General features: G+C 29.2%; 1 protein-coding gene across 5 annotated transcripts in view; it reads left to right on the top strand.

Moving 5' to 3' along the window:
* Positions 1 to 27972, top strand: part of LOC111675200 (protein turtle) — a 157404-nt gene that overhangs the window by 34407 nt on the left and 95025 nt on the right. For all 5 annotated transcript variants that reach the window (XM_046956450.1, XM_046956454.1, XM_046956451.1 and 2 more), the window contains exon 3: positions 21490 to 22144. In XM_046956450.1, coding sequence (XP_046812406.1) covers positions 21547 to 22144 — 598 coding nt within the window. In that variant the 5' untranslated portion in view covers positions 21490 to 21546. The remainder of the gene's footprint in view (positions 1 to 21489; positions 22145 to 27972) is intronic.

Raw genomic sequence — 27972 nt, 5'->3', positions numbered from 1 at the left:
TAAAATAAACTTTTCTACTTGAAAGATATAGAAAGAACTGAGGGAAATAGTCAAGTGTAGCTTCAAAAAAGTTTTGATTTTTCTAAATAAAGTTGCAGAAGAAATGTTGCCAATTTTTTGTTTTGATTCTTATAAAACTTGAAAAAAATTAAATAAATTTTCTAAAAAAATATTTACATACATAAATGTAAATACTTATTAAAATAAATGTAAGATGAGAAAAATAAGTAAAATTTAAATAGAAAAATGTTAAAAATGCATGAGTTTTTTTTGCTGATTTTTAATGACGAAGTTTGTTAAGTTTTTCTTTCGATTTAAGTTTCTGTATTTAGATTATTAAAATAATAAAATGTGTGTTTTATTTTGATAAAAATCTAAATACACTTTTTCTACAGAGATGCTCAAACTTTCATATTACGTTTATTCATTTGGAGCTTAGAAATTAAACTTGTTTAAAGTTTTATTCCGATTTATTACCTAAAGTTCATGTCGGTTTAAAAATATTATTTATAACTTCCTTTTTCACCACATAACGTTCAGGAAAGTTTTCATATTTAACTTTTTTTAAACCCATTCCAGCATATCTGCTGAATGTGTAAACCGCACTTTGTTCTCTATTAATTGCTTACGTATCACATTAGAAAAATGCCATAATTTATAATTTCACAAAGGCTTTAAAATCCTTCTGATTTCTTTTTTTTTGTTCTTTTTCCTCATTCTCTCTCTTTAAGCAGCAATTTTAGCCTTTGTAAAGTTATTCTTTTGATTGTTGTTTGGAAAACCAACATAGAGGAAAAAGAATAGAATAAAAAAGCAAAATATATTTTATAAAAATAAAATACTTACTTACCCTCTTTTCCTATGTAGGGATCTTAACAATAACCTTTTTTTCTGATGAATCATTATAATTTTCTTTCTGTTGGAAAGTTTTTTTTGCTCTCCTCTACATAGGCTTCTTCATCAGTATCGGTGCTTTAACTTTTCTCATTTGCTGGCAAAAAAAGGGCAAAACTTTAACTAAAAAAGAGGTTCTTTTTTAGCTTCAAGGGTATTTGTAGTTTTTTATTTTTCTTTTATACATTTTGTTTGGTTGACTATTTGAAATTTATAAGAACTTTTAAGAAAGTTTTTACAATTAACAGACACAACATGCTAAAGAGCTTACAAGTACAAGTTTTGATGAAATAAATCAGCATTGAATGTTATTTTTCATCCAGGTTCCAGGGTTTGTTTATGATAAGAAGGTCTGCATGTTTCAATGGAAATTATTATGTAATCACTCGTAAGTTAATCACAACTAGCGAAATATTTTTTATTAGGTCTATTAAATTATTTTATTTTTAGTGCTTATAAAATTTTAAAGCGGTATGACTAAGTAAAGACTTAATGTAAAAAGAATAAAAACATATATTGTGCAGACTTCAGGATTTATATAGTCCAAGCTATAGAAAATCTATAGTCCATACTATAGAAAAGCTATAATCCAGACTGTAGTATGTTTAAAGTCCAAACTATAAGTCCCAGACTACTGCAAATAGTAAAGATTTTAGAAAGTATATAATTCATACTCCAGAATATACAGAGTTTATATTACCGGCTCTGAGAGAGTCTATATTGCAGAGAACAAATATTTATTTCAGACTGAAGAGAGTGCATAATTCAAGATATAGAGATTCCATAGTCTGGACTGTAGATAGTCTATAGTCTGGACTATAGAGAGTCTATAGTCTGGACTATAGAGAGTCTATAGTCTGGACTATAGAGAGTCTATAGTCTGGACTATAGAGAGTCTATAGTCTGGACTATAGAGAGTATATAGTCTGGACTATAGAGAGTCTATAGTCTGGACTATAGAGAGTCTATAGTCTGGACTATAGAGAGTATATAGAGAGTCTATAGTCTGGACTATAGAGAGTCTATAGTCTGGACTGTAGAGAGTCAATAGTCTGGACTATAGAGAGTCTATGGTCTGGACTATAGAGAGTCTGGAATATAAAGAATCTATAATCTGGATTATAGACAATCTATAGTGGGAACTACTAAGAGTCTATAGTCTCGACTATAGAGAGTCTATAGTCTGGCCTATAGAGAGTCTATAGTCTGGCCTATAGAGAGTCTATAGTCTGGCCTATAGAGAGTCTATAGTCTGGCCTATAGAGAATCTATAGTCTGGAGTCTGTGGTCTGGACTATAAAGAATTTATAGTCTGGATTATAGAGAATCTATAGTCTGCAATATAGATAATCTATAGTCGGAACTACTAAGAGTCTATAGTCTGGCCTATAGAGAGTCTATAGTCTGGAGTATAGAGAGTCTATAGCGTGGACTATATGGAGTCTATGGTCTGGACTATATAGATTCTATAGTCAGGACTATAATGAATTTATAGTCTGGATTATAGAGAATCTATATAGATAATCTATGCAATATAGATAATCTATAGTCGGAACTATTAAGAGTCTATATTCTGAACTATAGAGAGTCTACAGTCTGGCCTATAGAGAGTCTATAGTCTGGACTATACAGAGTCTATAGTATGAACATTAGAGAGTCTATAGTCTGGACTATAGGGAGTCTATAGTCGGGATAATAGAGAGTATTTAACCTGCGCTATAGAGAATCATTAGTCTGAGTCTATGGTCTAGACTATAGAAAGTCTAAAAAATGTATCCACTGATGTGATAAAAGATTGTCCTGATTCATGCACTCATCTAGATATAACAGGCTTGTTAGACCATTTGTCAAAAATGTATCTAGTCAGGTCTGCCTTATCTCGAGCTAGCATCGTCGTTTTCGACCATTATGTCCAATGTGTCGAAAAAGACCATGCTTAGCTCCCCCTATCCGCCACCTGGGACGCGTCCGATGGGAGATCTGACAACTCCACACGGATCTGACAACTCCACACGGACTGTGGAGAAAGTTTATATTTTAGACTGTAAAGATATTCTATAGAGCAAAATATCGAGGCTGTAAAAAAATCTATAGATTCAATTGACTTTTGTTTTCAAAATAAAAAAAATTTTGAAGGTCAACTAAACAACATATAAAATCCTTGCTGTATTTAAAATCTAAAAAAAAGAATTTCCTTTAAATGTTTTTTTTTCTTCACACAAAAATGTCTCGCCAAATTAAGTATAATATTCTGTATAACAAGTGTTAAAGTCTGTTTAGGAATGTATAGTGAAGGTGTTATTTTTAATTCAATATAATAAAAACAAGAGATTTTTATCTATTACACGCGCATATCAAAAGGATTTTTAGACTTATATACATACATACGTATACATATGTATAGCATAGAGAAAATTCTTTAAGTTTGTTTTAGATTTTTTTGTGCCTTAAACACTTCAAAGACAAAATTATACACTTAAGAGTATAAAAACACAACAAACATTTTAGCCTACGTTGTCGTCTGAGTATGTTAATGTCAGTTATTAAAGTTATAAAGGAGGGGATGGTGAAGTAGCATTTCTATATATATACATACATAAAATCTTTTTTTTCGAAAAAACAAAAACCCCCTCAATACATTTGGATAGATATATGGCAAAATGTCTGCTATAGAAAGGGTTGATTTTTATACTCACTCAAATGAGAAAAAATAAAAAGGAAAATTTATAAAACACATGTTTAATTCATGACCGAATTCACATATAAAACATGCATTAAAACTACTGTATAAAAAGAGTATAAACAGAAAATTAGTGCAAGAGACAGCCGACTCTAAAGGAAAATATAAAAATATTACATACACATATACTTATATTTTTAGACATACTTACATACATACATAGAAAAAGGTAAAAACAACACAACTGTTATAGTAAAACTGTACCAGGATTGAAATTTAAATTGTCAAACAGAATATTTAAAGATTTGCATTTTTTTCAGATATAATACAAATACATACAACATTTTTGTAACACATACACAACCACAAAGTTATTTTCATTTAAACATATACATATAAACATACTCCTACAATTGCCTAGCAACATAAAAAGGATTTCTTATTTACATACACTAATACAAATTCATTTACTTAGATAGATATTTCTCCTTTCAAATTTCTATACATGTTCTTCTCATACAAGTGTTTGCTACTTATAAATGTAGTAAATAAATTTAATTAAAAACACAAACATTTTATTATAAAAAAAAAAAAAATAACAGTAAAAGTAAATGTGTCTTCATACTATATATTTAACCTTAAGATATTTACCACAAAAATGTTGTTGCTGGTATTTTAACTTATAAAATTAAAGAAAATGTATGCATGCATCTATATCCTTAAAGTTTGGCAGAATATCACTTAACCTATTACTTAGGATTACTCCTAACCACTGGCTACCCATTGGACTAGCTATTTCAATATACGTTTTTGTACTGGTAAAAAGTCGAACATCACTTCATAGATTACCAAGAGTCTGTTAGAAAGCTAGTTCAAAGTGACAGTGAATCTCTTTGCTTACGTATGGTTTTTGAATATCCTCTTTCTAGACTTGGGCTCTGTAAAGTAACTTCTGTCTCCGCTCTCGTTTACAAAGAGTACTTTCTTGTGAAAAAAGCGTACGTACAGATGAAACAAAGATTAAAAATGCTCTCATTTGAGAGATCATTTGCGTTTCGCTGCAATAAAGCCGACAAGATAATTATATGTTGCTGGAAATTATTGTCTTTTTCGGATACTTTGACACTTTGTGGAATTGTGGGAATATATGAACACAGTGAATGTCGAAGTGCTTTATGTGAGTACCTGACCACCCCATATTTTTCATCTACTGGGTAGACTTACAACGGTCTACCATCGCTCCTGAATCCTTCAATGAAGAACTCGGGTGGCAATTTTGTACATAGATTGGGCCGGTCCATGTACAAGCACTTTGCTGAAGTACTCGAGCTATCTTATCTATGACCATTGCTGCGCCGTTGCTTAACTTCCGAAATATAAAACATCATTTCCGTTTACAACCACGCAGAAGGGATGGCCTCTGTTGATTCAGCAACATCACCTAGAGACGTAACCAGTGGAGTGAGGTACGAATCCATCAAATAAGCCGAGACTTTGGTCTTACTCACAGGAACACACTGTGGTAATTCTGATATGAACAGAGTATACTCTGAACATATCTGGACAAGGTAGAAAAATTCAATGATATCATTTGTATATGACACCTTTCATCCATCATCATACAACCAAGCACACATTTAATTTCATTTTAGGTAGACGGGTGGGGTGAGGCCTACCGTACCTCACATTCATGCCGTACTATATACAATTCACTTCTCTGTGGGATATATTTTGTTTCGGCAAAAGCACCGAACTTATCCCGAAATATTGAATTTAATTTATATGATTCTTTTAACCGCAACTTACTCTTCCCGCGAATTTGTGTTCAAACCACCGCCACTACGTATATCCCCAAGGAACCTCAACCAACTGACCAGCCAGGACATAGTAATGCGGGCAATTGGCCACCCGTAGTACCAGACATCTTTTCAATCTAAGCAAGGACTAAGCCGGCAGTAGACTGTAACCAATTTTTAAGTCCCGGCTAGACTAGAGATATTGGAAAACCCCTCTATTGCCGGGCAATAACATCAAGGTGGAGGTTTCACTAAGGTAACATGCCCTCGGGGGAATAAATACAGTGAAATGAATAATGAAGGATTTTGGGAATACATAACTTATAGAAAGAATTAGTAAAAAGCTCTCATTGGAGAGATCATTTCGTTTCGATGCAATAGATTCAATCAGGTGATTAGATGTTTGTAGAACTGATGGGATATAACTAATGACAATATTTATATGAATACAGTCAAGTGTATATGAATACTGTAAAGTGTATATTTTATTAATATTCACCTACTTCAGATCCAAATTGTTTTAAAGGCTGTCCGTTCATGTAATTTGTAAGAAAGAAATTGTCACATGTCACATATGAAGATATAACAAAAATCGATAATATTTTCTTTAAAAACGATGGAATAAAACTTAAAAACTTTTAGGTTTATTTTGTTAATATTATTTACAACAGAATAAAATATACTTTCAAATTGTGTTTATACTATCGTTTCAATTGCTACACTCTTTAATTGTTATCCACTGTATATTTGCTACTCACCTTTACAAGTATGCTTATATCTATGTGTACACAATAACGTCAAAGCAGTCAAAGTAAATGGTAATGATAATATATACTTTTTTTGTTAATTAATTAAAAGTATGTACATTGTATATACTTTAATTGAAATAAAGTTGGTTGTTTGGTTGGCTTCTTTAAAAAAAAAATAATAAAATTCTTTTGATAAAAAGTGAAATATCAGACTTTTTTTCATTTTAAGAATTATAATTTTATTTCCTTTACTTTTCTATTTAAATGAAGTTCAGAGAACTTTATTATCAAGCCACAAAGTTAATTTAAAGATATAATAGCACAAACAAAAAGTGCAGAGAAAATAAATAAAGAATAAAGGTAAAATTATTACCAATTTCATGCATGAATAAATCCATTTAAATTATGTACTTTTTTTGTCTTTTGTAATTTATAAAAAAAATATAAGATAAACAGACTGAAATCAGTGAAGTTGCAAAATAAATAAAAATTGCAGAAAATAGTAGAAAGTCATTAGATGGGGGAACTATGGAGACTAGATGGGTATGGGCAACTTAAAAAAAATAATAAAACTACTTATAAGTTAAATTGCTATCATCTTAATAATAATTAAATAGAATATAATTATATTTTACTTTTGAAATTTAAATTATATTGTAGAGTATGTTATGGCCAAAACTTTGCTGGGTTATTTTTTTTAATAAAAAAAGTTATGCGCCTTATATAAATCTTCAACTTAAATTACACCATAAATTTTGATTTGATACAAAACCATGACATCGTAAAATAAGACTGTCAAACTGAAATACAATTTATCTATTTAAAAAGTACTTATACGGCATAAATCTATACTTTGCTACGATTTCTCATTAAATAAAAACTTTAATAATAAATAAAATTCTTTATAAAAGTATAATGAAAAAGTTGACCAAGTAGAGCAATCAATAAAAAAGGGCAGCCTTTTTTTATTTATTTAAAACAACCTCTACAAATCTAAGAAAAAATAAAAAACAAAAAACAACTTACTACAATACTTTGCACTGATATTGCAATAAACATTTATCTAGTTTAATTTGCAAACAAACAAATAGATAAAAGAAAATAATAAAAAAAAAAACATTTTAAAAAGTTCGGCATAGTCGAACATGTAGTTACATACATCATTAACTATACGATTTAAGGCAGGTATAGATATTTTAAGTAGTTTTTTTTTACAGCGAAATAAAATACAGAACTACACTAATAAATATACTAATACATAGACTCGTCCAAAGAGTAGTCAATGAAGTTTCTAAACTAGTTGATAAATTTGTCAATAGACATGACAATTATGAGTCAATAGATCAGTCCATAAAATAGCCAATCGACTATTCCATAGACTTGCCAACAGAATAGTTTATAAACTACTTAAAGACTAGACAGATTAGCTTATTGACTAGTCAATTGACTTGTCCATAGGCGAGGTTATAAACAGAGTGCTCCAGAGACATGTAAAAAGTCTGGTAAATATGTGGATTAGTCTATAGACAAGTCAAAAGATTTGTCAATAAACCATTTCATAAACAAGGCTGTAGGCTATCTAAGGACTACTCTACAGTCAAATAACTTGTTAACCTAGACTAGTCTTTAGACTATTTGATAGACCATAAACTAGCCAACATATTACTTCATAAGCTAGTAAGTAGACTAATCTATAGACTAGTTCATAGACTATTTATATGTTAGATTATAAACCTGTCTAGAGACTAGTCCATAAACTTATCCACAGACTTGTGAAAGGATTAGTCTATAAACTAATCAATGAACTGATTAATATATCAGTCTTGTCCAATGCAATAAACCATTTCATAGACGAGGCTATAGACTATCTAAGGACTACTCTACAGTCGATATTGCTAGTTAACCTAGACTAGTCTTTAGACTATTTACTAGTCGATAAACTTGTCATCATTTTAGTTTGTAAGCTAGTTAGAGACTAAATAAAATAGTTAATAGGCTATTCCATAGGCTAGATTAACAATCTGTCAAGAGACTAGTTCATAGACTTATCACCACAGATCTGTGAAGAGATTAGTCTATAAATTAACCAATGGACTGATTAATACACCAGTCTTGTCCAAAGATCATTAATTTAGGCTTAGACTAAAGTTAAATTGATTGAATCTGATTTGATTGCTGTACATTAAGGATTAGTTTAACACTTGTCATTAGATTAATCCACTAGTTCATAAGCAAGTTAACAAACTACTCCATAGATCTGTCAAGAGACTCTATAGATTAGACTTATCAACAGACTAGTTTATAAAAGTCGTATAAGTGAAAAGACAAGACAACACCATTAATTTCGTCATAGATAAGATTTAAATTGATAATGGCATTAAATCTGACCCGACTCATTTATTCAGAGAATAGTCAACAGATGAATCTATGGACTAATCAGTAAAGTCTAAGGGCAAATAAAATTATTAAAACTATAGTTAAATTGCTTAGAAATTTAATCTGACCCTATAACTGTACTTTAGGGAAAAAGTCGAAACAATCACATAATGCTCTCTCTTATCATAGTGATGTAGGGTATAAATGGAATATCTTCAACCGAAAGATAAATTATATTTAATTTATTTTTTCTTATTTTGCTCTACATTTTCTTTTGTTCAATGAAACCCATATAAAACTTTCTCATCTGTGTTTTTTTCCTATTTTCATTTCTTCTCCTTCCACTTATTTTTCTGCATCCAATTTCGTTTTTCCAAAGATAAACTATATTCATAAAACTTTTATATAAATTATAGTCCTTACAAACGTATGTATTCTATGGATATATGTCAATATATACAGAGAAAAAAAAAAGATAAAAAACTGCAAATAAGAAAAAAAGTAATATAGACATCTAAATATAAATACTCTTATAGAAATGTATGTTATAAAATGTTTCGAGTCTCAAAACGTGTTAAAGTTTTAATGGTTTAAACTTTTTTCTGTTGGCTCTACATATGGTAAATGTTGATATTTGTTTTGCCTTGTGTTTGCTTTTTCCCGTTCCCCCTTGTTTAGAAAAATTGTTGTAAAAAACTTTTTGTAGGTTACTAAACACTTACAAATACTCACTTTTCTTTGCCAGTTTCTATAAATGATAATAAAACCGGAAGTATTTTATGGTTGTTTTATGTGAGACAAAGAATTGTTGAGCCTTATTCGTGTGCTTTGTTGTCTACATATGTTTGTGTGGCGTATGAGTAATATAAATATTTTATGTTTATTTACCATAAAATCTAAAGACTTTTGCAAAAATTTATTTAGAAACATAAAAGTTATAAAACTTTGAATCCCTCAAAAATATGTCGAAACCACAGCGTTTAGCATAAACCTTTGGCTATGACTACTAAGTTTTATGCATTTTTATTAGAATTTTTACGTTTTGCAAAATGTTTTAATTAATTTTGCCATTTCCTGTTTTCAAGGATTACATATCTTAAGAGACCATAAACTTTCTATCTCGTTATAGGGCCCTGTATTTATTTATTTGTTTATATTTTATGGAACATTTAATATTAGCTTAATATTTAGTTAAAAAGAAAAAGTGTGTCTGTTTTTATGTTTTCAAATACATATTTTACAAATAAAGGTAATTGTTTGTTCTATTTTATGAATTTGTTTGATATGGAAAATATGTATTTTTAAGGCACTTGGGGATATGAGTTACAAAACTTTTATATCATTCTATTACTTATTTTTTGTCTTTATACGTTTGTTTTTTTATGATTTTGTATGTGTGTGGCAGTAAAAATATTTATAGTTCTTAGTGAAGAGAAAAATTCTAAAGAAAAATTTGTTTTTAGGTGTTGTAATTGAGAAGTTTCTGAAAAAAACTATACAATTTCAAAATTTGATTTGGATATCCTTCAGCAAACTTAACAGAAAAATACATAAAATTGACAGGTGAATAGACATAATTATTATTAATGGTTTGTTATACTCATATATAGGTATCCTTATACAAATGAGTTATTAAAAGACTGAAATATTTCTGTTTGAAAATCTAAATGTTTAAAAGTTGTTAGCGAAATAAACAGTTCTTATTACAGAGTAAAATTATATAAAGTATCTTAATTTTAACTTGCAAGCCCTATCATTACTGATAAGTAATGCAAAACATTTAAGTTATTTTTCAATTCTACTACTCTTCAGACACATACATCTATTTTAACCACTTATTGGCAAAAACACCTTGAGCAATTTTTTCAATAAATTATTTTTTTCTCCTATTTCATCTTTTTCCTCTTCTTCAACTAGTTTTCTTATTTCACAAAACTTTAACATACTTTTTACATACAACGTTATGCTCTGCTCTCTTACCCACCCAGAAGTATGTTTTACCAATTTTTATTTCTTTTTTTCTGCTAACAATTTTCTTAGTCACTTTGTAACTTTGTTATCTTTATAGGATTCTAGTTATTTTCATCTTCTACTCCGATTTTTTTTACACGAATGCTGAGCTATAAAATTTTGTTTTTGTTTTAACATAAAAATAACATAACAAATGGAAAAAAAGTTATATTCAACGGTGTGTGCATAAAACTATAAAGAAGAAAACTAACAAAAACAATTCAGGTTGTTTTGTGTTGAAGACAGCCATACTGGCGCCTTTTGGCAATATTTGTTATAAGGCCAATGACTGAATTCCTGCTTGAACTGTGTTTATAGTTAAACTTAAATACATATATTGGCATTTTGTTATAAATAAGAAATTGGAAGCAATACCCTAGATAATTGTTAAAAAAACACACAAATAAATTTCTTTCTATAAAATATCTAACTAATGTTTTCTGTTAAAGGTATTAAATTTAAATTTATCTTTTTTTCTAAAGGGAGGTCAACTTAAATATGGATAAAAATACATATATATGTATAATAAAATGAACAATAGGCTATTTTGCAGTCTAGACAAGAGATATAGTTTAGTTTCTAGCTTAAACTTTAGCCTAGATTTTAATAAAGATTTTACTATATAACACTCTCATTTACAATATGCCTTGCCTATAGTTTTGTCTATACACAGAAGAAAATAGAAATATAATACCAAAGTATTTATAATTTTTCAATAACATCCGTTTTCAAATTATATACACAACAACAGTATGTAATGTTGACAATGCAACGTTGTTAACATTGCACCAATTCGTTTTCAAAATCTATGTTAAGACCACTATCCACAACGGATTGTTTGCAATGTTTGTTGGTATGTATATACTTTAACATCCGATGTCATCGCTAAATTATAAGCACTTTAGTGTCAATTTGGTACGAGGAGTGAACATATCTTTTCCCTCTGTGTATATAGTGAAGTATATAGTCTAGTCTATGTTCTAGTTTATATTCTAGTCAATAGTACAATCTATAGTCTAGTCTATAGTCTAGTCTATGGTCTAGTCTATAGTCTAGTCTATAGTGTAGTCTATAGTCTAGTATATAGTCTAGTCTATAGTCTAGTCTATAGTCTAGTCTATAGTCTAGTCTATAGTCTAGTCTATAAGTCTATAGTCTAGTCTATAGTCTAGTCTATAGTCTAGTCTATAGTCTAGTCTATAGTCTAGTCTATAGTCTAGTCTATAGTCTAGTCTATAGTCTAGTCTATAGTCTAGTCTATAGTCTAGTCTATAGTCTAGTCTATAGTCTAGTCTATAGTCTAGTCTATAGTCTAGTCTATAGTCTAGTCTATAGTCTAGTCTATAGTCTAGTCTATAGTCTAGTCTATAGTCTAGTCTATAGTCTAGTCTATAGTCTAGTCTATAGTCTAGTCTATAGTCTAGTCTATAGTCTAGTCTATAGTCTAGTCTATAGTCTAGTCTATAGTCTAGTCTATAGTCTAGTCTATAGTCTAGTCTATAGTCTAGTCTATAGTCTAGTCTATAGTCTAGTCTATAGTCTAGTCTATAGTCTAGTCTATAGTCTAGTCTATAGTCTAGTCTATAGTCTAGTCTATAGTCTAGTCTATAGTCTAGTCTATAGTCTAGTCTATAGTCTAGTCTATAGTCTAGTCTATAGTCTAGTCTATAGTCTAGTCTATAGTCTAGTCTATAGTCTAGTCTATAGTCTAGTCTATAGTCTAGTCTATAGTCTAGTCTATAGTCTAGTCTATAGTCTAGTCTATAGTCTAGTCTATAGTCTAGTCTATAGTCTAGTCTATAGTCTAGTCTATAGTCTAGTCTATAGTCTAGTCTATAGTCTAGTCTATAGTCTAGTCTATAGTCTAGTCTATAGTCTAGTCTATAGTCTAGTCTATAGTCTAGTCTATAGTCTAGTCTATAGTCTAGTCTATAGTCTAGTCTATAGTCTAGTCTATAGTCTAGTCTATAGTCTAGTCTATAGTCTAGTCTATAGTCTAGTCTATAGTCTAGTCTATAGTCTAGTCTATAGTCTAGTCTATAGTCTAGTCTATAGTCTAGTCTATAGTCTAGTCTATAGTCTAGTCTATAGTCTAGTCTATAGTCTAGTCTATAGTCTAGTCTATAGTCTAGTCTATAGTCTAGTCTATAGTCTAGTCTATAGTCTAGTCTATAGTCTAGTCTATAGTCTAGTCTATAGTCTAGTCTATAGTCTAGTCTATAGTCTAGTCTATAGTCTAGTCTATAGTCTAGTCTATAGTCTAGTCTATAGTCTAGTCTATAGTCTAGTCTATAGTCTAGTCTATAGTCTAGTCTATAGTCTAGTCTATAGTCTAGTCTATAGTCTAGTCTATAGTCTAGTCTATAGTCTAGTCTATAGTCTAGTCTATAGTCTAGTCTATAGTCTAGTCTATAGTCTAGTCTATAGTCTAGTCTATAGTCTAGTCTATAGTCTAGTCTATAGTCTAGTCTATAGTCTAGTCTATAGTCTAGTCTATAGTCTAGTCTATAGTCTAGTCTATAGTCTAGTCTATAGTCTAGTCTATAGTCTAGTCTATAGTCTAGTCTATAGTCTAGTCTATAGTCTAGTCTATAGTCTAGTCTATAGTCTAGTCTATAGTCTAGTCTATAGTCTAGTCTATAGTCTAGTCTATAGTCTAGTCTATAGTCTAGTCTATAGTCTAGTCTATAGTCTAGTCTATAGTCTAGTCTATAGTCTAGTCTATAGTCTAGTCTATAGTCTAGTCTATAGTCTAGTCTATAGTCTAGTCTATAGTCTAGTCTATAGTCTAGTCTATAGTCTAGTCTATAGTCTAGTCTATAGTCTAGTCTATAGTCTAGTCTATAGTCTAGTCTATAGTCTAGTCTATAGTCTAGTCTATAGTCTAGTCTATAGTCTAGTCTATAGTCTAGTCTATAGTCTAGTCTATAGTCTAGTCTATAGTCTAGTCTATAGTCTAGTCTATAGTCTAGTCTATAGTCTAGTCTATAGTCTAGTCTATAGTCTAGTCTATAGTCTAGTCTATAGTCTAGTCTATAGTCTAGTCTATAGTCTAGTCTATAGTCTAGTCTATAGTCTAGTCTATAGTCTAGTCTATAGTCTAGTCTATAGTCTAGTCTATAGTCTAGTCTATAGTCTAGTCTATAGTCTAGTCTATAGTCTAGTCTATAGTCTAGTCTATAGTCTAGTCTATAGTCTAGTCTATAGTCTAGTCTATAGTCTTCTATAGTCTAGTCTATAGTCTAGTCTATAGTCTAGTCTATAGTCTAGTCTATAGTCTAGTCTATAGTCTAGTCTATAGTCTAGTCTATAGTCTAGTCTATAGTCTAGTCTATAGTCTAGTCTATAGTCTAGTCTATAGTCTAGTCTATAGTCTAGTCTATAGTCTAGTCTATAGTCTAGTCTATAGTCTAGTCTATAGTCTAGTCTATAGTCTAGTCTATAGTCTAGTCTATAGTCTAGTCTATAGTCTAGTCTATAGTCTAGTCTATAGTCTAGTCTATAGTCTAGTCTATAGTCTAGTCTATAGTCTAGTCTATAGTCTAGTCTATAGTCTAGTCTATTGTCTAGTCTATAGTCTAGTCTATAGTCTAGTCTATAGTCTAGTCTATAGTCTAGTCTATAGTCTAAGTCTATAGTCTAGTCTATAGTCTAGTCTATAGTAGTCTATAGTCTAGTCTATAGTCTAGTCTATAGTCTAGTCTATAGTCTAGTCTATAGTCTAGTCTATAGTCTAGTCTATAGTCTAGTCTATAGTCTAGTCTATAGTCTAGTCTATAGTCTAGTCTATAGTCTAGTCTATAGTCTAGTCTATAGTCTAGTCTATAGTTTAGTCTATAGTCTAGTCTATAGTCTAGTCTATAGTCTAGTCTATATTCTAGTCTATAGTCTAGTCTATAGTCTAGTCTATAGTCTAGTCTATAGCCTAGTCAATAGTCTAGTCTATAGTCTAGTCTATAGTCTAGTCTATAGTCTAGTCTATAGTCTAGTCTATAGTCTGGCCTACAGTCTAGTCTATAGTCTAGTCTATAGTCTAGTCTATAGTCTAGTCTATTGTCTAGTCTATTGTCTAGTCTATAGTCTAGTCTTTTTAAAAATAACGGATCAGTTTTGTTAAAATATCGAAATTTTGTATTGGATATTAAAACTTTCTCCTGAGAAGTGCAAAAAACTTATGTACTTTTGCCTTTCAACTACGGAAATGATACTAGAAAAAAACAAGTTAATTCTTCGTTTCATGTTTGCCTTCTATCGAAAGTATTATATATCATATAATTAAATTAATTTTTACAAAATTTTATTATTAAAATTTCAAGAATTTTGAAAGGAAATTTTTGGAAAAAATGTCTCCTTTCATTAGCAATACACTCTACTGAAGACTGTATCTCCATCCTTTGTGTATTGTTGTTGACATACTCTCATACTGTTTTAAAAGACAAAAACTAAAATTTTTTTAATAATAAAACAAATGATAAATAAAAGAAGCTATAGGATAGTAGTAATCAGAATAAAAGCATAAATAAAATCTAAATAAATATAAACAAAAAATAAAATTAAACTAAATATGCAAATAAATATAAAAACAGGAAAACAAAATAAATAAAACAAATAAATAACTAATCTTATAACTAAGAAAAAAAAACTGCAAAAGACCACACAAACAGGGCTCAAAACTTTGCATACATTGCATATTGTAAACTGAGAAAAGGTTTATATTTACTTTTTATCATATTAAAAATCATATGATGAGTTAGGGGTGTTTTGAAGAATACAATGATGTATATATTTGAACAAACTCTACAGCATATCCGCAAAAAAAAACTATATGTATGTAAGAATTATCAAAAACTATTGGTCATTGGTGGTACAATGAGAAATGTTGAAAATAAATGAAACATTAGATTGAAAATGTTGTAACGGAAACGGAAGTAATAAAGTACCATTGCAGTAACAACATACTAGAACAGCATATACAACAAAAATGTCTAAAATGCTAAACCAAAAACTAAACACTAAAACCATATAAAAAAAAAACTTAACTCAGACAAACCAAAAATTTTTTAAAATAGACAATTTTCCCCCAATAGTTCTATGCACAGTTAAAATGTATTAGTATAGACAATAACCAGAAATGAATTGAAATTGAAATTCCTTAGCTACATAACAACAAACTATCCAACGAAATTTTCTCAAATCAATGTTATACTATTTGAAATAGGAAATGTGGGGTTTTAGAAACTAATGAATTCCAATTTAGATTTCTCAATATACAACATAGTTTTGCTTTATTTTGCCCCTTACTCTAAATGAATGGCAATAATGTTTAGAAATATATGAATGGCTACCTACATACGTAAGTAGACACAAGTATCTGTTTTTGCCCCTTAAATAAATAGAACTGAATTTGTTATTTTCTAATGAGGTGGTTTTTATGGTCGAAATAGTAATACTTACAATATATAGCCAAACCTATATCATATAGTTTTATTTAAAATTTTTAAATCATTTTTAGATTTTGAAATTCTATGCTTTACTATTTATCATTTGTCAGTGTCAACAAAATTTCTTTCATTCACTGATATACGTACAGAAAAGGAGAATAATTTTAATTTTTTTTTTCTAAGAACCAAATAAAGGTTTATAAATTTTGCTGAAATATGTGTCCTTTTTTCCATGTGTATTCACACCATAAAGTTGACATTTCATCAGACAATTGGTTACTACAAACACACATTTATACTCACAAAATAACAAGTTTTACCCCATTTACACCCCATCAAGAGTACCCACTCAAAACAGTTCCATTGATAAATCTGCATATTTGGAAAAAAAAAATTCACAAAAAAAAATCAAATTTTCCAGGTGAACATGTTTTCATGTCCTTTCTCGTGCAAGTGGGTTTATATTTGATTCTTTTTTATTCGAAAACTTATAACCAGACCCTAGATTTAAGCGTTATACTACAATAATATTGTATATGCTACACATGTATGTATGAGTTTTTTTCGTTCCCTGCAATTGATGCATTTCAATGACAGCCTTGATCAGGATTTCCTAACTAATGAAGCGATTTACAAATGGAATCATTTTTAATGCTGTATCCTGTCTGTCTTCCTATTTGCATATAGATTTGTTAACATTCACCTGCAATTGGTTTGGTAACATTGAACACATTTTTGGATAAAAATACTTCTTTTATATTGAGAGATATATGAACAATGTACATGCATATGTATGTGTATCACAGGCAGTCAACGATTTGTTGTAGTAGAAGTAAAAATTAAAATTATTTGTATGGTTATTGCGTTGCAAATTGAATAATCAATTAGTAATTAATAAATAAAAAATGTATTAAATATTTTAACATATATATAAAATTTAAAGCTTCTGTAATGAATTACCACCGTCCCACTGTGCTTCTTATACACCAGTGGCAATTTTCTCAAGTACTTGACATATTTAACCACTGAACATTGCTGCCACGTTGCTTAACTTCTGAGTTTCAAAAGCAACGCTTATGTTTAAAACCACGTGGATGGAGTAGCCTCTGTTGTGTCGGCAACAACTCCTAGAATCCATCCAACAAGCCGAAAACTTTGTTCTTGCTTAAGCCGGATTCACAGGAGCACACAAGTACTATGATCTGACAAAATTTTGTATAGAAAAGTACAGATGGGATCGTCTAAAGGAAATATGTAATGAAACCATCACACATTGAGAGAACAAGTTGACACGAATGTCGAATGACAGTGGTCTTTCTCGTACACATACTTGAGAACGGTACGCTCCCCTGAATCCTTCAATATAGAACTTAGATGGACATTTTTCTACAGGTATGAGTCGTTTTATGTACAAGCACTCTGCTGAAGTACAGTAAGCCATAGTAGCCCCGCTGGTCTAATGTCAAAAAAGGGGGAGACAAACTACAACATCAGGTGAAATAAATCATACGGATATACCGGAAGATTACCTACCTTATGATGTCTAGCAAACTTTACATTTATCCGACACACTCATACGGGCTGTCAGGAACTCATATACTCTTTCCTTCATCATGTATCATATACATATAACACCAAACTCATTTAAAATCATTAGTCCCACAGTCACTCCTCTGTGGGATGTCTACTGTCATTGGCAACAGCACGAAACTTATTCATTCTTTAAATAGACCAATTTTATGATTGTTTTTAGTTGACCAAGTTCATGAACAATTATAGCCCTTTTAACAAACCAAATTGTAAATCGTTATTTTTTCGAGAATTGCTGTTTTATTAACTGTCAACGGTTTAATAAATCTTTGTATTATTAATACGTAATTTTTTTAAAATTAATGATTAAACCGGTTCAAATTTAAAGACAACCGAGAACCCTTAAAGAAATACAAAACAATTGCTTTAGTCCTTTTGTTGTTTTCATTAATCAGTTTCTATGTACTTATATTAAAATAGTTTGTAAACCACAAAAATTTCCTAACAATATTGGAAGTGTCGACAAGCCTTCTAAAAGTTTTTATAAAACAAAATTTACAACTAATTCTTATAACTTTCTAAAGAAAAAAAAAAAACATATTCATTAATCATTTTCTTGTTTTTTCTATGTTTATTTATTATTTCATCTTAAACCTTTACAATTCAACACCTTATAGCTATATAAAGCAGCTCAGTAAAGGTACTTTTCGAATGTCTTTTCTTACAAATAAAGTCCTAAAAAACAAAGTTTTCTGATAAAATTTCAATAAAATTAATCTTTTATTATATTTATGTATTTACAAGAAAATCCTTTTTTTCGCAAATAAAAACAAAAACAAAGAAGCAGGAGACAAGAAAAAAATAAGTTAATAAGATCTTAACAAAATAAAACATCAGCAGCTACAAACAAAACTTAACAGAAAACAAATAAAAGAAAAAGTTGTTCTCAAACAAGGAAAAACTTTTAAACTCTTTTGATTTATTTTTTCGTAAACTTAATATAAAAGACTTATTATTTGCTAGTTTTAGTAAAATGCGTATCTTAATATTGTTTATTTTATAGGCTTAAAAAAAATGTAAAAAGAAAACAATAACAACAATAAACTGAGTATATGCTAGTAGTAATGACTATAGATGGAGTAACCCAGTGAAAACTTTCTAATGGCTTTTATCTAATAAGTTATTTTTCGACATGATTACAAGGAAGTAGTCTAATAATGTCTTATAATAAGTTGTTATGTAAATACATAAATCTATATGGTAAGCATAAAGTTCTAGAAAAATAATGTTTGTTTACAGGATTTACATTCACTTCTTTTCCCCACTATGCTTACGTTAGGTAATTGCTTCCAATGAATTCAGTGTGTTGAAATAATGCTTTAAAATTCTAATGGATAGGTATTTTATTGTAACTATATTTTCAATCATAGTTTTTGTTGGGAAACTAGCGTAACATCTAAATATAAGGATTCAATTGAGATATGAAAATATAAGCTGGAAGGGAAACAAAAAGTTTTCCCTATACACAGAACACTATAAAAAGCAAAACAATTGCGTCTACATGCTAATGGCTGAGGGGTATAGATTGTTCCTTCTATGATGTACGCCATTCCTATAGGCGTATGAATATTGTTTGATAAAACTATTTAGATTATTATTTGTGTTGCAGACTATTTTTTATGTAAAAAACTTACTTAATATGTATAAAATCAGTATGATGCCCTATAACAGTTATTAGTATATTTTATAATTTATTAACTTTTTATATAAAACATACTTAAGAGATGTATTTGGTTGAAAGGAGGATATAACCTTATGTAGAATTATTCATTGAATACTATACATATAGTTTAGACTGAATAGAAGTAATTTAATAACGTCTTTTTAATAAAGTGTTATATAAATATTTTATAATTCATTAGTCAGCTTCTGCGTAAAGATATAGAAGCTATACACGTTTTCTTACACGATTTACATTAAGTGATTTTTCTAATTATTTGTGAGTTATTAATTATTTTGAGAAGGCTTCTTGACCTGCTCTCTTTGTGGTTATACCTACTGTTTCAATCTTTAAAGAGAACTAATAAGTTTCTCTAACTAATTTTTGTAGACCCTTCGCTATTTCATTGCCAGCTACGTCCAAGTGGCCTGGTACCCATAACTTCACCTGTGGGCAAGTATTCGGTTAGGACATTCCAATACGGTCCTGACTACTGACGTAATAGCCTTCTGACAAACGGTAAATATGTTAAGCTTGTGGACGACAAATTTACTCGTTTCGTTATTGCTTTGACTTCTCCCAGATGCTAGTATTGTAATTAAGTAAACATTACTATATTTTTGTTTCTAGATGTTTAATGTAGAACTAAAGTTCCACTTTGTTCCCCATCTTAGAGCTATCAATGTAGCAACGGATTACTATATGTATATTCTCTACGTTCAATTTGTATTGACTTAAAATCTATATTTTGACTAAAAATATTTATTTCATAAAAAAGGTTTCATTCATATTTAACATATAATTCTCATTTAGTTTAGAATATTATTGTATTAAGTAGTTGATTTTTTTGACAAATGTCTAAAATCAAGTACGAATTGATTTCAAGTAGTATAGATTTTGGGATTAATTCAATCGTATACATTTTTTAATTCATTTTATTATAATCAATTATAATTGTCATGATGACACCAAGGTCACAAATCTTTGGGGGGCTATAACTACTTTGGGCAAAACTGGAAGACACGGGTCTTCTTAGTGGGGTCCATATATGGTTATTTTTTTCGTGTTGCACTATGTTATTTATTTAGAATTTAACAGAAACGAAATTTTTCGAAAGTATTTCGTAATTTACAGATTTGTATATTGTATATGGTTTAAGGATATGGTTTCTTATAGATCTGTAGTTATTTCCGTCTGTCTTTCTATTGAAGTCTCGATAGGTTCGGAACGAGAAGCGCATATAGTATCACCGAATATAGCACTCTTGGTATTTATTTCATTCAAAACATTAGGGAGTTTTTTTTAATCGGTCAAATAGAAATTCTTAAAATTTTAGTCAATATATACATACGTAACGTGTGTAAAATTAACAAAACATACTTCTTAATATTTTGTATTTACAAAAGTCTGTTGGGTAAAAAAGATCATTAATGAATAGTATAGAAAGTTTTGTTGTTTTTATTGTAAATGTTTTGCAATATATTAAATATTATTGAATAGATAAAATCTTTATCGTACTTAAGTAGAAACCCCCCTTTACCAGCCTGTGAAAAATATAGACAAATACGAATAGTTTTGTACATTTACATGCTCAACTATTCTATTTAGAATCTGTTTATAAAACCTATACATAGACTATGTCTTCCTTCATTTAGGTTGACATTAAGTGTATGTATAAATAATTTTATCTTGTTCACGTATACTTACTTAGCAGAGTTAGTGGTGGTGGTTGAGACATTGTGGTTAAACTAATTTTACATGTTTTTGTATGTGTTGTTTGTTTTTTTTTTTTAATTTCAAAGTAATTGAGTTTTTTTCTCTCAAAGTTTTGAAAACTACTTAAATTGTAGATGAAGTGGAGATAAAAGTGTTTTAAGGATTATTTCAATTAAGCAAAAAGGGTTGTGTTGTGAAATTTGCGGTAGAAAATTTTTAATTAAGTTTCTAGTTAGCAACAACTAAGCTAAAAAAATCCTTATCGTGTAAAATGTCTTTAACTACTATACTTACTATAATAAACAATTTTATGATTGAACATGTTATCAGTTAAGAAGAAGAAGAAAAATGCCATAACATTTTAATTAGAAAATTGAATAAGATTAAAACTAAGTAAATAAAGAATGAATTGAAAAATATTAATTAAATTTATAATTACTAAATAAGAGAATAAAATTTTTAAATATCTAATTGTCAACGGATAATTTAATTAAAACATTTAATCATTTGTATAAATCAAAAATTTTTAGATTATTTTTTTAAACTAATATATTTGAAAAAAATTCTTTTATTTTAGATGACGCCGCTGCAATGAGGACGATCCATTAGCGGCATTGACTATGGGACCAGAGGCATGGGCATGTGTGCGGACCCTGGGTCTTACCGGTGGTGTCAGGCATTAAGCCGAACGCGATCATCGTTCGCCACAAACAATAACAAAAACCAACAATTAAATTTTAATTCCAACAAACATAAAAACAACAGCTACAACAAATTGAAAAATTGCAGCCGCAAAAATAACAAACATAAAAGCTTTATCAATAATAAGCTAAATATAGCAAACCAACAGCAGCAGCAGCAACAGCAGCAACAGCAACATAACGATTATCAAATACGTTGTCGACCAACCTCAACAGCAACACCAACAATATTACCCACAACCTTACAGAAACCTTCAACTTCAAATTGTCTACTAACAACAACGATACTGGAGACGTTAAAGTTTTGTGATCCAACAGCAACAACAGCGTCTCACCTTCAATATAATTTACCACCATATAGTACGACGACAACAACAGATTACCGTGGAAAATCAACGATAAGTTTTAAGAAAATTCTACAAAAATCTGAACATATTTGTTGTTGGCTGAAATCATCATTTCAATTCACAATATTGTTATTTATCATTTTACTTTTAACAAAATCAACCTATGCCAATAACAATATACCGGGTAAGTTTGAGAACTATTCTAAAAATGAAAACTAAACATTTACATAAGTACATAGGTAATGAACGAATTTAATTAGTAAATAATGAATTTAAATATAATAATAAAATATTAATCAGTAAATCAGATTAGCATCAGAAAATTTTCATATTAAAAATAACTCTCTGAATTTGTTTGACTGAGTATATTTGATGAACAAAAATTCCGAAAATTGTCCAAACTATATAATAATATGTTCATCTGTGACACGTTTCTGATTCAAAGAATACCTTCTTGCAAATGGAAACATTTCGCTCTCTTGTGATTTCAACATAGTCAAATTATAGAAGCAATATGCTTATGGAAAGGGACAATCGGTGCAAACAGCTTAAAACGAAAATGTCTACTACATAGGTGCATCCTTCGATATCAAACGGTGGCGGTACGTATAGACATCGAAAGCGTCTTTCATAATGTGCATACTCATATACTTATCCAATCAATAGACCAGATGACAAAATCAGGCATTCGAAAGTAATAAAATTTTTCAAAATTCTATCGAGTTTTCGATTGCTTCCGAATGTCCTAGTTTTACGTTGGCCGGATGCTCCGTAACAGGATCAACAACATGCTAAAAAAAACAGATAGATAAGCTGCGAAATAGATTTTGAAGATTATCACAAGGTGTAATTTTGACAATTTTACTCTGAGTAAGAACTTAGACCTCTCCTATATGCAGACGATATCGTACTACTTTTAAAGGGAAAGGATTCAAATTACATGTGTAGAAGAGTTGAGTTGACCGAAAGGTCTCAATGTTAGCAGGTGATTGTATTGGAGCTAAGAGGTAAGGTTTACACTATAAAAACGAAAGGCCGAATGAAGTAGTTTTAAAGGAAACGGAGCTCGTGGTAGGTAACCTGATGAACGCAAAACTATTCGACGCAAATAAAGCTGAGTTAAAACTATGGATGAGAGAATCACATAAGGTATCTTGAAGTAATAAAACAGCGAGCAGAACCACAAAAATCCTGTGGGATGACCCCGATGAGAGCATGCAAAAAAAATCCCAAAAATGAGCTAGTCTGTTGTTAGTATGATGTTACAAATTCTTAGTGAATACTAAGGATTACGAGTTCATCTATACAAAATTAGACGTGCGGATTCAGACGAATCTAGATAATGTCGAGAAGACAATGAAACTCTGGAGCACTTTATTTGCCACTGTTAGGCATTCGCCGAAATTAGAGCCAAGTATCTTGGAAATAATGTTATTCCGAATATAACATTACTCGATAAAACTATTTGGAAAGTTCTTAGCAACAAGGCCAAGGAAGCTGTGTTTTTAAACATTGAAAAACAATAATTTATAAAAAAGCGCAAAACCGGCTCCATGTTGGCCTATGTGTATTTTTTCGGATGTCATCCTCCTATTCACTTATCCTAGTCTTATTTAGAATATACATTAAATTTCACTAAGATCTAGTAAATATTACTATAAACGTCTATTAAAAGTTGCTTCGGAAAGACCTAAAAGGAAAGGAGAAAGGAGCGATTAAAAGAAGTATCTCAAGAGAGCTCATTGAGTGTGTATAGTGTGGACTAATGCTTAATAAAATAATTTCTTGTCAACAAGAGACCTTTGTCTATTCTATTTAGGAATAACAAAATATATCTATGTTGGTTCAGAAATAAAATTTTGTTTAAGAAAAGCAGAAGTCCTCAATCTCGAAATTTTGTCGTCCTTGTAAACTTGATTCTACAAATTCAAAAAGCATACAAACCCTTGCATACAAACAAAAACTTGATGTATACTAAATAGAATAGTATGTATACTAAAATAGAATACTATGTATATTACTGAAGACTTCGTAATGAAGTAAGATATAGATTTCTCTATAATAATCAAGAAAACATGATTAAATTATGATTTTCATTAACAATATAAATTGTGAAGTAACAATAATAATTCTATATTATTATATTCCTTATTTTTGAACATAAAACTATAAAAACTATATAATATACATTTAACCTTGATTTTATTTATTGTACAATCAAACCATCATCAATAAGACTATAAATAAATTTCTTGATTTCTACTTGTTTAAGTAATTGTCTTTATAAATATATATTTTTGTCGCAATAAAAAGATACAAGAAAATAATGTTAAGCATATAAATACCAAGATCATAAATCAAAATCTAATGTTCTAGTTGATAAGGAAATAATGATAGAAACGGAAAAACAATAACTATCTGTACAATATAAAACATAAAAAATAACATAAAAATTACAATATACACAATTGTTATATAAATAACGAACAGAAAATATTACAAACAAAGTAACACCACAGTCGGTAACAGTATAAGTAAACTGAGATAAAATCAAATTTTTTATAAAAAAAAAAAAATTCAGAAAATTTCTTGCAATATTTTTTTTAATATTTATAGATTTTTATTACTTTAGTTTTTCCTGGGCAATTTTATACTTTACAATAGTAGTCGCCACTGCCTGCCTCTTGTATTTGTTTGTTGCCACTGAACAGTGTGCTGTAGTATAAAGTAGAATAAAGAAAACAACGTTTTGTCATTATTTTGTATCTCGTTTTACTTATCTCTAGAGGTCTTTTTTATTTCTATTTTTTGTTATTTTTATCTATCTCCGTTTCATGAAATGAAATTTGTCTTTGGTAGTGTAAAACGTGAAAGACTATTAGATATTAAGGGTAATGATTTCTAGAGTATGTTGATACTATATCCAATCAATTCGTTAATAATGTCATTTGATAATATTTGTACATTTCTCTTTTTTTTTTTTTTTGCTTTCACTTCTTATTTGTTGTTTTGTATAGTATCTTGTTATCCTTCCTTGACTTTTTGTATAGTATTTTCTGTCAATCAAGCTTCATGTTTTTTTTGTTATTGTTGTTTTCTATTACTGTTGCTGATGTTGATTTAAATAAAAGCAAAAAGTTTTTTTAAAAAAGTTATTAAAAATTTAATTATAACAATATGGAAGTTTGTACTTTTTTGCTTTGCATAACAGAACGTATGAGTAATAATTTTTTTAATATAATAATTAAACAAAAAGTATACGCATACTTATTCACCTAGAGTTTTAAAATTTGTGTATCATGAACAGTGGAAACATGATTTTTTGAAAATAAAATATAACATACAGAATTAATCAGGGGAATATTTCCATGAAAAATACTAGACTGAATGTGTCGGATGTGGGATAAAGGAGAAGTATGCAGGATCGAATGGTGATGAATATTCTTTGTCCAGGTATGTTCAGGCTCTGCTCCGTTAATACCTAACTTGCCACAGCTCTCGGAATTAGATTTGAAACCGACCAAAAATTGATTTTGGTGTCATAGAAACCAATGTTATTGGTTTCATATTCGAATCAGAATTGTTATCAGAATTTGATGTCATAGAATCTGATGTTAACGTTATTTTTTTTTTTTTTGTCAGAAATAATCCGATCAGCTGACTGCTTACAGATTTGCAGTTTTCTTTTGTTTTTGTTTTGTTAGTTTGTGGAATGACACCTATTCAAATCGGAATTGATTTTAATTTTTGATAAATTACCAATTCTGACTTGGATTCCATAACAGCCGTGATTATGTCAGTAAACAGATAAATTGTCAAAGATTAGAAATCATAAGTAAAGTGTTTGCACAGGGAGGGGCGAAACAATAGACAAACATTTCCAATTGTATGACTATACACACATAGGGGCAGTTGTAATTAGTCTCACAGCTCACCCTGTAGTTATAAAAGTAAAAATATTATAAAAGTTTACCCTGGAGTATAAAAGCACTACAATATATACATACTTCTTAAAAGTAATTTCAGTTTTAACCTTTAACATTTTATATATTGCCATTAAAATAGAAATGCAGGATTTCTATAAATTTCTATTTATTGAAGTATAATACAAATAATATAAAATAAATTTCATTAAGAAAATAAATCAACATTATTTTTAACACTTTAATATAGTTATTGTTAATGCTATTGCAGTATATTGTTTTAGTTTATATTATCATTGTTTTTTCCACTACAACAACATTTAATGCACTTAAGTTTTCCTTTTTCACTATAACAAAAAAAACTAAACACACATACAAATTCTACATAAAATATTCAACATTAGTTGTTGCGACAGAATATTCAAACTAAAGCATTGTCTACAGAGTATAAGAATACAAGTAGTAGTAGTGGTAGTAGTAGAATAATAGAGAAAATGAATAGATAATAAAAAAGGATAATGTTTATAATGCTTTGTCAACAATTGTGTCACTAAGTATATATCTATACACACATACTTCAAGCTTATGTATATAAACATTAGGGTAAATATACATACAAAATAGTGGAATTTTTATATGCAAGTGCAACAATATATGTATAAACATATTTGTACATTTAAAATTTCTTTATATATATTTTCTTATCTAAAATGTTGCTTATATTTTAAAATACATACTTTCATATTTATATATGTAATTATATATAAAAAATATAGTAAATATAATAATATGCTCTAGAGCAACAATAAAAAGTATCTAACATCCCTTTTGTTAAAATTTTTGATGAATGAGTGTTGGGTAAATGTTAAAAAAGAACATTAGACAAAATTAAAGATTAAGTACTTTCAAAGTATTGTGGTGCCCCTTGTAATGAGTTAAAATAAGAAATAAAGGAGTGGAAAAACAATTTGAAATTATGATTAAAATATTAACTAAATATTTTTCCTGCGTAAAGTTTATAAAAATGGTAATACAAAAATATCATAAGTTAAAATTAATGAAAGATAAATTATTAAACACATGTTTTTAAAGCGAGGACTATTCAGAGGCAAAAGTTATCACATATGATTATTATGATAGGGAAATATCAGCGAAGTGAATAAAAAAGTTCTTAAGTAAAATAATTTCAAATTTATGGTAAAAAATTTGCCTTATTCAATGTCAAAACTTAGGATCAATAACAAATATATGCAAAGAAATTTCAGTCGTTTTGTTTATAACAGACAGACAGACAGACAGACATCCATTCTTAATAATACCTAAAATAAGAAAACAAAGAACTTTCACTTATCATATTAAACAAAAGTAATTATATCAAAATGTTTGGGCGTTTCCTAAATACAGTTTACATATATTTTTTTCAAACTCCTCCTCCTCCTTAAACCTTTAATTTATTAATGATGACAAAATTAACAATTGTATTTTTTTTACATTTTCATGGTCACAATAAAAAACCGATTAATAAAACTTTGTTTATGTCATGTTGATGATGGTCACATGTGGTAATTTTGTTTTTGAATAGTCATACAAAAAAACAATTTAATAAAAATAGACGAAATAATAGAATCAGGAAAAAACTTTTTATATTAAAACTTGACAAAGCGTAAGTTTTACATTAAGTAGCAACGTCATCATCATTACCATTGACATCAAAAGTCATTGTACATCAAGGATATTTTATGTAAAAATCCAAAAATGTTGTAGTCAAATATTTATGCTTTAATAAATGGGCGCATTAATTCTATAAACTCACAAATACAAACGCTCTTAATTTTCTACAACTATGTTTTAGCACACCCCCCCCCCCCCCCCCCCCCCCTCCAAAAACAAAAAAAGGAACAGAAAAACAGAACAAAATGTATATCTTCACTTCACATCATTCAACATACAAAAACAGGAAAAGAAAACCCGTATTGTAAAATTTTCAAGTGATTTTGACATGCGTGCTAGCGGTCGTATTAAGCATCCATGTTATGTTTCGTCTTTGCTTATAAGTGTGTGCGTGTGAATGTGGAGTATTTATCCACAC

This window comes from Lucilia cuprina, chromosome 2 (assembly GCF_022045245.1).
Source record: "Lucilia cuprina isolate Lc7/37 chromosome 2, ASM2204524v1, whole genome shotgun sequence".
NCBI classification, from domain to species: Eukaryota; Metazoa; Arthropoda; class Insecta; order Diptera; family Calliphoridae; genus Lucilia; species Lucilia cuprina.
The sequence above is the reverse complement of the archived record's forward strand: the minus strand, read 5'-3'. Positions and strand labels throughout refer to the sequence as shown.